General features: G+C 36.7%; 1 protein-coding gene across 1 annotated transcript; it reads right to left on the bottom strand.

The window, feature by feature from the left end:
• Positions 1–978: 978 nt before the first annotated feature.
• ufsp2 (ufm1-specific peptidase 2) lies at positions 979–5,774 on the bottom strand. The gene is made up of 12 exons (XM_017420115.3): positions 5,628–5,774; positions 5,345–5,426; positions 4,711–4,885; positions 4,157–4,223; positions 3,187–3,341; positions 2,883–3,075; positions 2,658–2,804; positions 2,371–2,535; positions 2,131–2,255; positions 1,980–2,056; positions 1,512–1,636; positions 979–1,425 (listed from the first exon to the last, which is right to left on the bottom strand). Exons 1-12 carry the CDS (start codon positions 5,628–5,630, stop codon positions 1,339–1,341), a joined length of 1,401 nt encoding a protein of 466 aa, XP_017275604.1. The 5' UTR covers positions 5,631–5,774; the 3' UTR covers positions 979–1,338.
• Positions 5,775–12,857: the final 7,083 nt, after the last annotated feature.

The following is a 12,857-nucleotide window of genomic DNA, read 5'->3' as shown; positions in this document are numbered from 1 at the left end:
GTCCTAACAACCTTTCTGGAGCACACAACCCAACACAGAGGTCATTTAGTTTCTATCCATCACACTAAAGTAACAGTTCCTTTAGATGCATCTCCATTAACAAGAAAGGGGATTATCTGCAGGCGCGTCCCTTGAAATTACAATTTGTCATGCTTTAACTCCTAACTACATACCCATAAGTGATACAAACTCATGAGATGCCGGTGTCCCGGGACAATAGCACTCGTGGGACTCATACAAACCTGTGTCTGGTTACTGTCATACAATTTACATGCCAATGCAAGAAAGGCAAAGATGGGAACTGAATAGGGGATTTCTGCAAAAGACTTAGACCCTGGGAATAAACCCATAAATACAAAGTCAAAGATTAATCATTCAAAACTCTTATGTGATTTGTTATGTCTGTAAAATGATTAATGACTGTACTTTTTAGGACAAATTTTCATTTCTTCTGCTCTGCAGGACAGAACGACGGTTTTCCCAAGAGCAGCACAGTCAGAACGATCAGCACGGATCTGATCAGATGCAACCTCTGGTTCAAAAAAAAAAAGTGTTTAGATTTTAAGAAGGATGGCTTGGATGATTATCTTTTAAACATCAGCTGAGCCAACAACAAAGTCAGGACGAGTGTAATTTCATTGTATATATGTATGTATGTATGTATATATATATATATATATATATATATACACACACACACACACACACACACACACACAGGTTTGGTTGTTTTCGGCAACAAGGCTACAACAATTTTTGTTTTCACTTTACTGGGAGCAGCTCTCTATGGGTTCATGAAGATCTGGGTGAGGATTTCAAATTTTGTGTCCAAAGTACTAACATAATTTATTTTGATCATATCTAACAAAAAGATCTTGTATGAAGAAACTGTGCAGCTTTGTTGGATAAACTGTTCCTCCAAGTATTTACATTATGAGCCACAGAAAGAAGCAAAGCTTTAAAAACATTAGTAACAAATTCATTTAGTGTCACCTTTGGGAATTTATTTGTCCAACAAATAGTAACGCATGAACCAAACTGTTGAAACAGACACCTTTACTATACATTACTTTTCAAATACACTGCAACATACCTCATACACTTGCATTTTTTTAACCATTCTTCGACATATCAATGCCAAATACATAAAACAGTATATTTTCAACATTCTTCTCTCATTGTTGGATTTCTTGAGGCAATAATTTATGAAGAGATTAATGAAAATGACCTAAATCTTCAGAAAACAAATAATTATATGGATACTTCATATATTTTTTTTTAGGTTTTTCTGTATTTAATTGATGTGAAATGAGGTCCAGCTGAAAGTGAGTAAAAAGTTCAGATGACCCTCGGCCTCTGAGGCAAACAGAGGTTGTAATACGCAGTTTGATCCCAAAACTCAGGTCCTTTCCAGCCACACCAACCCTGTTGAGGAAGACAAGGTCAGCAGTGCATGTGAAAACTCATACACTCTAGTGTGAAATGTTGCTGCAGCTGCTTGTAGACGTTACCTTGTCTGTAACGACCTGCAGGTCTTCTCCTCCGGTGTAATGAGGATCGAGAATGAGGTAACGGATCTGCCCCGTCGTCTCGCTCCACGCCACACCCAGGATAGTGTGAGCCAAAACTCCCCCACCTGCGACGCAGAGCAAATCAAATGTTTTAACAAGTCAGAATCTCTGATGGACAATTTCCAAGTGAACCCCTCTGTGACAAGATTACTAATGAATTCAAGGGTTGCTCAATGACATGCTTTAACAGGAAAAAATACACAGTATGTCTTTTTATATAACAGAATCACCAATTTCGACATAAACCTTTAAATCAGTCATGAACAAATTGAATATTGAAGACCTAAATGTGTATAAAGACCCCTAAAACATCTCAGGTTCTGGTCAGACCCATTCAGATTTAGGATAAGCTTAGAGTTTGGTTGAACATAACTAAAAATGGCTACTATTATCTGAAAATCAGCTCACCGATCATAACAGGAGTTCCTTCAGTGAGGAAGTGGTTCGCCAGCTCTCTGCCTTTAGACGCCAACTCAGATCCCTGACTGAAGAAGAAACATAATCCAAAATCAGCAACATAAGCATTCACTGGATGATGTGTTGAGGAAAGTAATCCTACCTCACAAACATGATCTTGGACGTGATCCCAAGAAGATGGTTGAGAACAACCTGAACCTCAATGGAGCCGATCCACTGGCGGGACCCCACGAAGGACGCCTGCTTGTCTCCGGCATCCACTAAAGCCTGGAGAAGAGTGAGTCACACAGAGACAGGCATCTGTTGTTTAAAAAAAAAGAAATATGGCATTCGTGACAATGTTCTGAGTTGTAATCGAGTCAGATTTATTCAGAGGCTCTACCTGCTGGATCTCCCTGTGAGTGGGCACGCAGCGCTCGACGTAACCCTGCTGCTGGAACCAGGAGCAGATGGTCTGCAGGGAACGATAAGCACAGCCCCAGCCGTTGTCATCGACACGGTCCTGCATGTAGTGGTGGTAGCTGTAGATTCCCTGGACCAAGTACACCTTGACAAAAGACAAGTGCAAGGAAAAAAATAAACTAAATGTTTTCATTCCTTGCAGAGTGAATTTTATTACATTTTATTAAAAAAAAAAAAACAATAAAAAAATTTGACAGTTTAATTTACCTTCCCATTATCCAGGGTAGGATGTGTTAGGACTGTATGAGGGTTTCGGAGATAGCCATCCTTGTAGGGCTCGTTGGGAAAGTGGTAAGCATTGGTTCTTCTAAAGTAAGGCCAGTCATCTGGCAAACCGAATCCCTGATGTAACTCCTGCTTGGACAAAGGAAGAAACAATCACTCAGGTTGTGACATTTAGAAGGAAAATGAAACACGAACCGTGGCTCTTACCCTACGTTGCGTCTCCAGTTCTTTGTCAGACACTCCTGCTGGAAACACCACCGTCACCAGTCCATTTGGTTCTGGTAGGAGGAAGTGGAGCGGCTCTGGAATGAGCAGTGTCACTCCCTTCATGTGCTGTAGGGTCACCTTCTCCATCTCAAACAGCTGGTGAGTCATCGCCTCCAGAAGCTGTGTACAGGCACTGCCAACACAGAACAAGAACATATACATACATTGTTTTTTTAATGCAAGAGATCACTTTTTACCAAAAAGCTGTTTCCTGAGGTCAACCATATTACAAATAAAGACGTACTCTTTGATCGTGTTGTTGCAGCTGCTGCGCACAACACAGTCCACCGGGAGGGTTGTAGACAGGAAGTGGGATTTCTGAACCGTCTTGCTGAGGACTGGGGCTAAGAGAGGTCCTGGCCTCGTCACTTCCATCATCAGGGAAAAGTTTAGGACACTCTAAATGACAAGTTTCATTTTACATTATCTACAAACCCAGAAAGACATTTTACAGACAATTTTTTTTTTTTTTTTTTTTACAACCTAAATTCTGAAAATGTTGGGACATTGTGTAAAATATAAATAAAAACACGATCCAATGATTCACAGATCTCATAAACCCATATTTTATTCACAACAGAACATAGTAATATATCTACAGTTTGAACTGAGAAATTTTAATTTTTCATTTTATGAAAGCAACACATCTCAAAAAAGTTGGGCCAGGGCCACATTTACCACTGTGAAGCATTCCATAAACAGTCTGTAAACGTCTATGAACTGAGGAAACCAGTTTTTGGAGGGAATACTCTTTTTGTCCAATTTAACTATCCAACAGTCTTGGGTCTTTGCTGAATGGGACCATACGTTGCTCTAAAACCTGTATATACTTTTCTGTATTGATGACCCCTTTCCAGATGTGTACACTGCCCATGCCATTGGCACAAATGTACCCAGCTGTTTTAGGTTGGGTGAATATTAGACTTATGTAGGAAATTTGGGGTTAAAGCATTAAACATATTCTGGTATAACAGCATTTAGTCAACCGATGTGGGTTTTAGATCATAGGTTTACTACTTCAGTCCATTTTTAAAATCAGTAAATTTATGTTGTAATGAGAAATTATTTAGCAGATTAATTTATGATAAAAACAATTACCATGCTTATTAGATCAACATATCAATTTATCTGATCTAGTAAATATCTAGTAGCTCAAACAAAAATTGTGTTTTAGGATTTACCTTTTAGAATAAAATACAAAAAGATATACATACCGCTGCCAAACCTTTTTTATTTTTATTTTTTGCGGATCTCCTCCCACTAGTTTCTTGTTCATCTGTTCTGAAATAAATAATATATGAAAAAAAAAAACAATTCAGCCTTACAGATTCATTTCATTTTTAACATCGTTTAAACTCATAAAGTAAAAAATAAACAGCAGCTGTAACAAAATAAAACTGATATAACTGAAGAAAAAAAAAAAGATTACTTTTCCAGGTACAGCAAAACTACCCAGCTCCGAAATGTAATATACAACAGTATCAAAAACAAAAGTTTTAAACATTTACTGGGACTCTCAGGGTTTAAGTGAAACAGATGTTTTCTTTGAGTTTGTTTCTCAGAGGTGAGAACAAAGCAGCTGACAAAATGTTACTCTGAAAACGTCAAAAACAACAGAACTGTCAGATTTATGTGAACAGGAGAATTTTTAAAAATGAAATCGTTTCCAAACAGGAAGTGAGATGTAAAGATATTAAGACGTTGATTTGAGACACTGTGTAATGGATGTTCTTGATGAGATTTCATGTAAAGACGGTGTAGTACTTACTGTGTCCTCTGAAATACATCTTCACACGATGCATCTGGAGTCATTTCCTCATAAACATCTTTGTTTGGCCAAATAATAACAGGACTGTCACAGGCCGCGAGAACACAGGAGTCCGACTTCACCTGGGAACGAAGACTCTCAAACGTTCTCGAGATTATCTTCTGCATGTGCGCCGCTGTCAGACAAAATAAACACGCAGAGCCCATCCTTTACAACTAATGACCTTTTATTAAAGTTTTTTTTAGATTGCTGCTGCTTTTAGAACTTAACACATCTTGTGCTCTCCATTTTGTTATCAAAATTTAAAATCAGAAATAAACTAAACTGGAGCTGCTTAGATCAGCAAAATCATACCCTCAGGTTTGACTCAACATATATTTCTCCACAGCCTTTGGTTTCATTTAAAGAGTTCAGGAGGAGATAATTCAATATATTCTGAGTTAAGCAATACAATGCAGGAAAGGCTTTTCATGTTGGATTATAGGTTACGACAAAACACTTTACTACAACAAATACATTAATAGTAAACATGTAGGAAGATCCATACTTTGAGGTGTTCTTTTTAAATGACTTATTAAGTTGAAACCCTGGCCCCTCCTGTCTGGTAGTGAACCACACAAGACCGTGAACGTACCATCTGTGCTGTCCAACACACATCTGAACTCCAGCGGTCCTTTGACACGAAGAATAATCGCCGAGTCGGACTCAACACGTACCTGTGACAGCACAAGAGACCCCTCAGTAGTTGCATATTGAGCCAGCCGGCAGTATGTAATCATTTCATGTCATAGTGGTCATTTTATCTGTCTAACACAGACAAGTCACTGACTGTGAGCTGCTAGCAACAGATGTAACAAATAAAGGTAAACAGAAAGAAATAAGAAACGTTTCCTTTAGTCATTTCTCAGCAGACATACCATGGTGGAGGCCACTTCAGCAGTAAAAAAAGTGACTTATTTAGCAGCTTTAGCCGACACACAGGAAGCGGACATGCTTGCTCAACGTGTCCCTGAACGCAGCTTTCTGTTGGACCGTTTTGGCTCCGCCCACCCGTGTTGCGTTCAGCGTACCTCGGAAATATTCCTGATGTTTCTATTAATCATGTTCTAGAGATAGTTTTACAAAATTTGTTTACTTATTTATTTATTTCGCGAGCTTCCACTGTTCTTAAGTGAGAACATATAAGAACGTATTTGACTAACAGTTTGCCTTAGAGATTTTTTTTTTTTTTTACTTTTTACAGTACTCATACGACAGAAAACAAGATAAAACTGAGCACAAAAAAAATGATGTTTGTAGTTTTAAGTTTGTGTGTTTGTTTTTTGCATAATTTCAACATAATGATTTATGTGTGCACATGATCATTTAATTGTGTGCATCAAATAATTAAAAAATAGTTAACAATCAGAAAATTCTAGTTCTGTACCATTGTGACAATAGAGGCTTTAAAGTGCAAAACACAACAAAACTAAAAACAGCAATAGTTTTAGAAAAAACACTAAAATGAGTCAAATCTATATCAGTTAGGAATATTGCTCATATCAATGAGTATTTTATTGTGTAAAGGAAACACCTATAATCCTCTCTTTTTTTTCAGAATAATAAATATTTTTAATATTTATACATTTAAATAATAATAAAAAATCAAATGAAAACCTATAAAAACAAAACTGAAAGCCCGACAACATCTCAGGAAACCTAATAAAACACAAAACACAGCAATATTGAACAAATCACACCATTTTAACATACACGTTATGTGAAGTTTGTTTATGTAAAACATCTTAGGACCACCAGAACCTCCAGAGACACTGGAAATATAATTTATTCACAAATTCTGGATTTGAAATATAAAAGTTCTGGTCATTATCCAACCACACATAACCTTTTGAGACGGCTTGCTTTAATAAAATGTCAACAGAGTGAAGACACTAATAACAAAATATTGACATAGTGTTAACCAAGGTCCGTGTTTGAGGCAAAGTAATCTTTTCATAGAGATAAAAAGAAAAGGCACAGCAGCTCCAGAAACTCTGAAGTTATGCTGCCTAAATGTTCTGTAGTTGTGTAAGTAGTCTCTCATGCCACTGCGCCTTTACAAAGATTTAGAAAGGCGTATAAAATCTAATGATTCCAGCTTCAGTGCCCGCTGCACTCCACCTCATGCAACATTGGACAAAATGCTGTGACATTCTTGCTCTAATTTTCTTAAACTAAATGGATTTCATTAATGTTTTTTTTTTGCAAATAGAAAGAATAAAAAAGGTTAGTTGTTTTGAAAATGTCCAAATTGTACAACTTTATGCAAAGCCAAATGTTTCTTTGCTTCTGGGTGTTCATGGCAGCCTTGCATGCTGGGTGAGAGGACACTGGATCCTATCTGTCACGCAGGTGGCAGCTTCCAAACTGTCATCTGTCTAACAAAAACTCTGCAGAGTGTGCTTCTGTACATCGGGGGGGGGGGGGAACAGCACATTTATTTAGCTCATGCAAAAGAATTTTAAGCATAATATCTGCAAGCGAAAACCTTGAAACGTGCACTGGAGTATTTTTACTTCTCAACTTTAAATCTTTTTGTTGTTGTTGTTGTTTATCTTATGGTGTGCTCCAGGAAGCACAGTTGAAAAAGAAGCCGGTTTTGGATCAGTGCAGTATCAACGGTTCTGGAAAACAGCATCCAGAATTTGTTAGGATTTCTGGGAAAAGGAGCTGAGATGTCAGATCTGAGAGGATGCTGTATGTTGGCTGTCAGGATGCCGTATCAAAACCTGATAACATGCACATGAAAATAAGCATTTTGAAAATGTGAGAATGAAAAGACATTGAAAGGCTTACTTTAATGCCTGATAGATTGTTATTCCCCATAAAAAGTATTACAATGAACTTAAAGTGTCTATAAAACGCCTAATTTAAATGTTCATCTGAAGGCAAGTGCACCAAAAAATATCGTCCACCACCGGAAAAAAAGCAAATGTGAGGATATTTTTGCCCGTGTCTTTATATATAAGGGTATGTGTGCCTGTTTGTTACCAAAGTCTCTCATGAACCACAGGATGAATTTTAATGAAACTTTCAGGATATAATCATTGGATGTGCTTCTACAGCTTATTAACTTTTTGGAACCCCACTCAAAATGGCTGCTACAACAAACTGACCTAAGAAAACACAAAAAATGGACACGATTCAGTCAGTTATACAGATATTGTGCTACAATTTGGCGTGGTTGTAGCTGAGGGTCATTCACAACACATACTCCAACTGCAAGATCTTTGAGGCAGCACACAGAACTATTATTTGGATGTATTTACTTGATGTGACTATATTAATACATCCAAATTTACTGTCTCACTAAAACATTTTTATTTTCTAAACATTAAAATAAATATTTTTGCTCAAACCTAAGGACTGGGACTCATATCCTCCATGAGCCGAGTCCAAAGGTGAATCAGTTACAGATGTACATCCACATCCACTCAGAATATACTGTATGTTGGGGGATCCGTTTCAGCTACTACCACAATAAAGTTTAGGTCAGTATCTGGAAAATTGACTGAGTTGTAGCTATTTTTAATTTGTTATCTTGATTCGGGTCGACTCCAAAAGCTAATCAGTTGTAGATGTGCATCCAATGATTACTTTCTGCAAGTTTTATTAAAGTATTAGATAAATATATTGAAGAAATCTTGCTAACAGAAAGCGCATGCTCACAGACACAAGCAAAATCATTATCCCCTGCCTTCAGCTTTCGATGGTGAGTGATATAAAGGACATTATCTGAGAACAGGGGTAAAATCAGCCCAACAGCACTTCTCAGACACATAAAAAGTTTGTCCTTCTCTCAGACGTTTCTTTTCTGATATTTGCTTTGCTGCCCCAATCTTGGCCCAGAGTTGTGGATGTTGTGTGTGTATACTCACGACAAATGTCTTTGTCCATGCTGCTGTTGTCTCTTTTGGGTCCTGTGGCGAGAGGCAGCAGCAGCAGCAGCAGCTGCTGCCATCACTGTCAAGGCAGATGGGCCAGTCAGACCAGAGGACAGACTCCAGGATGCGCCTTGAAACATCCCTCTCCTGTTCCCCGTTGGGCCTTCCAGAGCTAAATGCAAATCAGTGACTCATTTGCATGAATTTGCCTGATGGAGAGCACTGGTGGAGGAAGTGTCGAGAGTGTTCATCACGTAGAGGAAGTAAAACGTGAATCTGAAGATACTGTATATTAAAGCATTAGGATGATTTTTCTTTCTTCCCAGCTTTAATCTTCCTATTAAATTTGCTGAAATGAGTCATCATGCATCAAGTGCAAACATGAAAATAAATAAAAAATAAATAAACAGGTGCTCGGTGAATGATCTGGTCTCCATCAGCAGCTGCTTTTAAATAAATCCGCTTGTGCATTGCCAGTGGGAGGCGTTTGGATTTTATTTCAGACTCATCTTTAAATTACTTTAATTTGATTTATTCATCCCATTAATTTGCACTAGTACTTAATATTGGCAAAACAAAAAACGAAAAGATGGGGGATTTTATTTTTTTCAGTTTTGTAAATTTAATTAAAAAGAAGAAGAGGTAAAAAAAAGCAGTCAAACCAGTTATGGCCTAAAGTTTAATGCCAAAGAAAGATGGGTAATGATGTAATTGTGTCTTTGTGTGTGTGTTTGCATGTGTCTGTCTGTCAGCAAAATATCTCATGAACTACTGGACAGATTTTAATGAAACTCTCAGAAAGTAGTTACTGGATGTACATCTACAACTGATTAACTTTTGGAGTCGTCCTAATTCAAAATGTCTACCACAGCTAATCGACTTTAGCCAACTCAAAAATGGCTGTACCTCGGTCGGTTTTACAGATGATGAGCTAAAATTTAATGTGTTAGCTGAGAGTCTTTCACAACACACAGTCCACATGGTAACAGAGTGTGCAAAGCATCACCGACAAAAAAAAAATCACTACAGAGCTCCCGTTTTTCCAAAACACTTCACACAATTAGCACAGTCTCACACCCGATTAGCAGAACAGCACAGAATTTTTGCAAAATAAAACATTTTGGTAAAAATTAGACCCTAATTTATAAAAACTGTATTTAGTTGACATATTAAACATACGTTGTTCAAAAATTTGTTTTTATTTTTTAACCATTTACACACCGATACGCTAAACTTTAAACACTTTTGGCACTTTTCCTTTCTTCATCATTCATTTAAATGACATTAACAAAGAAAGTAGAAAAATTATTTAACCAAGCAGCACTATACAAGACCAACGCTGCAGACTGATGAAAAAGATTTCATTTGCTTCGTAAAATAGTGAACATGAAATCAGAACAAAAAGTATTCCAGTTTTCTTAGTTCTGCACCTCCATATGTGAATCTATTCATGCAAAGCTGCTGCATCAACATAGTGCTTATCTGTGATTGGTGTTTTCAGTTAAGCACATGTTTAACCAGTTGGTTAGTAGGAGTGGTCATTTGAAAACTCAGTGCTCTGAAATGGCAAAGAAGAGACGTTATGACACATTTCTGTGTGTGAAGCAGATAAATGTGTTTAGGGTTTTACAAAAAGCTGATAATGTGCTTTAAGTTGTGCAAATCTGGGCTGGTGTTTTGCTGCTTGAGTGTAAAGTTTTGCTCACGGTGGAATACCTTTTTAATTTTAGTTTGAAAGCAGTTGAAAATAACTAATAATCAATATCTCTGACAGGAGCTTCTGGACCATGGGCTGATGTTTCCCCACATGGTTGATTTTATCTCCATTTAGTCTGTCTTTAATTGACACTCTGCTCAATTTAAATGTGCTACATGTTCTACAACTAAAACTCCATCCACAGTGAGTCTATTTGCCAGAATCAGTCCATATCTCACTGAAAAGCTCAACAAATCCAGCTTTTTGATTGTTGCCAAGACAGTGTTTTAGCTGTTTACTTCTAATTCAGCATGGGTTAGTTAGATGAGCACTGTTGTGCTGCTTGTTGCAATAAACCTGAAAGACTATCAAAAAACAAATTCAATAAACCACCAGTGTTACTTTTTCATCGTTATTAGGCTTTAATCTGCTTGTTGATTCATAGCTTTGATTAGACAGATGTGAAATGGAAATTCACTTCACTTTTCCAGATCTCACTCTGCGTTGTTTAAGTGAATAAGATTTATCTTCTTACAAAAAGACCACCAAGTTTTTCAGCTCCATCTTCGCATTTGATCCTGATGAAAACTGGGGATATTTTTCGCTTGTGGGAAACTGACAAAATCTTGGAAGGAGAAAAGGCTCCTTTCAGGCCAAACAAGGCCACCAAGCAGTATTTCAGCTTAATAATGATCCTGGAGGATTATTATTGTTCACTTAACTTATCTAAAACTTACAGATTTGTTATCTTAACAGTCTCTAATTACACAAATGTTTTGTTCCCTTGACTTTTTGATAGGAATGAACTCACACAGTCTTCTCTGAGACATAATAACTAATGTGCTTATTATGCTGGCTGTGATGTTTCTCTTCTGCAATCCAAGATTGGACCCCAGTTTGATCTCTATAAATGTACAGTACCGTTTTTAGCTCTGGGTCACAAAAACTCTGAACTCCAACCTTTTTATTTGTAACTAATTTTAACTTATGTTATCCTTTAGTGTTCATTTAGGTTTTTTTTTAAACTAACTTGAGATGTACACAACTGGAAAGGCTCTCCCAGTTTTGTACAAGCTAAATGGTGAGAATAAAGGTGATTCTATTTGGTATTAGATTTCAGCTACTTTCTAAAAATGAAATAAAGTTTCTTTCTCAACTTTTTATTTTTTTAAAAAGATATAATTTTAAACCAAACAATGTGACAGGTCGATGCAACCAAATAAAAGAAAAATACAGTATAACATTAGACACCAACAGGAGCGAAATTCCAGTAAAAATTGTAAGTCTTAAAATGAGGTTTGCAAAACAGCAACGTCAGGAACATTTTGCCACTTATTTTTTTGTGGGGTCTAATTCAAAGCTGTTGTTATATTTTGTGGGAGCCAAGAATAAACTCTTTTTGCTTAAGAAGATGGATCAGTATTTGTCACATGTTCAGCCTGCTTGTGAGGTGTTTAAATGCAGGTAGAAGCTAAACTGTAGCCTTACTTCCAAGATACCCAACCAAAATGTGCCTATCTGTGGGCAACACTGGAGGAGGATGTGAATTATACAGTATATTTGTAAAAAGAAGTGCCAAGAGCATCAAAGTAAGTATCTAAAGAGACATGTTTTTTTTTTTTTTTTTTGTGGGTTATTGTTTCAGTCAGTATTGCTCTGCTCTTTTTCTTCGCTTCAGTTTGGGTCTTTTATTTTATAAGCAACACATGCAGAGTGTAAGATGAACATAAAACACTGTCGGACAGAATGTGGCATCACTGTTTGGTTTGGGAACTGCAGTTTTAAAGTAAATACCATATTTGGACATAAAGATGAAGCTGAAAAACCCCCTTAAAATCTGATATAATTTTTAAGGAAAAGCATGTGTTTAAATATAAAATTATATAATTATTTTCCAGAAGCTGATAAGAAATAGTCTATGGTTAACATTAATATGTTATAAGTAAAGATTGCTTTTTTTAAATTACAAAAAAAAAAAAAAAAAAACTGAGAATATGATGCTTTGTAAATGAGAAGAGAACTTCAGTTTTTTTTTTTTTTTTAGCTAGCAACTAGATCAGAGTTATTCCATCTTAAGGAGCTTCCACATCAACTTTAAGTCTAGTATTTGCTGATTGTGTCCATCTTTTATACACAGTCTGGCAGAAATAAAAACATGTGCACATCAGGTGCACCTGTTGAGCTTTTTTTTAAAACAAACAAACAAACAAAAAAGATTGTCTACTGTTATGATTAGGGTCCATCTGGTAGTCATAACAGAAGCAATAGCTCATTTAGTTAAGTATTCCAGAAACAATGTTTTGCTAGGTACCATTACAATGAGATGAATTTGTAAAAAAGGATCAAATGTGAATTTAGCCATATTGCATTTTGTTTTTCCAAGCAAAAAGCACGCAACTTAAAACTCTTGCCCTGCCAAATGATTAATGGTTAAAATCTCAAGCAGACATCAGAGTTCAGGTGAATTTTTATTGTTTGTTGGCCCCATAAGCTGTGATCATTGCAGACAATGTGTGAGATTTTCTACC

This window comes from Kryptolebias marmoratus, linkage group LG3, assembly GCF_001649575.2.
Source record: "Kryptolebias marmoratus isolate JLee-2015 linkage group LG3, ASM164957v2, whole genome shotgun sequence".
NCBI lineage: Eukaryota > Metazoa > Chordata > Actinopteri > Cyprinodontiformes > Rivulidae > Kryptolebias > Kryptolebias marmoratus.
This window is presented reverse-complemented; position numbering and strand designations above follow the sequence as displayed.

What these genes read in the sequence shown, in the direction of transcription:
- ufsp2 (XM_017420115.3), bottom strand. An exon ending in GATGTATTTCAGAGGACACA is followed by an intron (nt 4,224 to 4,710) that starts GTAAGTACTACA and finishes TATTTATTTCAG; the next exon opens with AACAGATGAACAAGAAACTA. An exon ending in AGGAACTCCTGTTATGATCG is followed by an intron (nt 1,637 to 1,979) that starts GTGAGCTGATTT and finishes TCTGCGTCGCAG; the next exon opens with GTGGGGGAGTTTTGGCTCAC.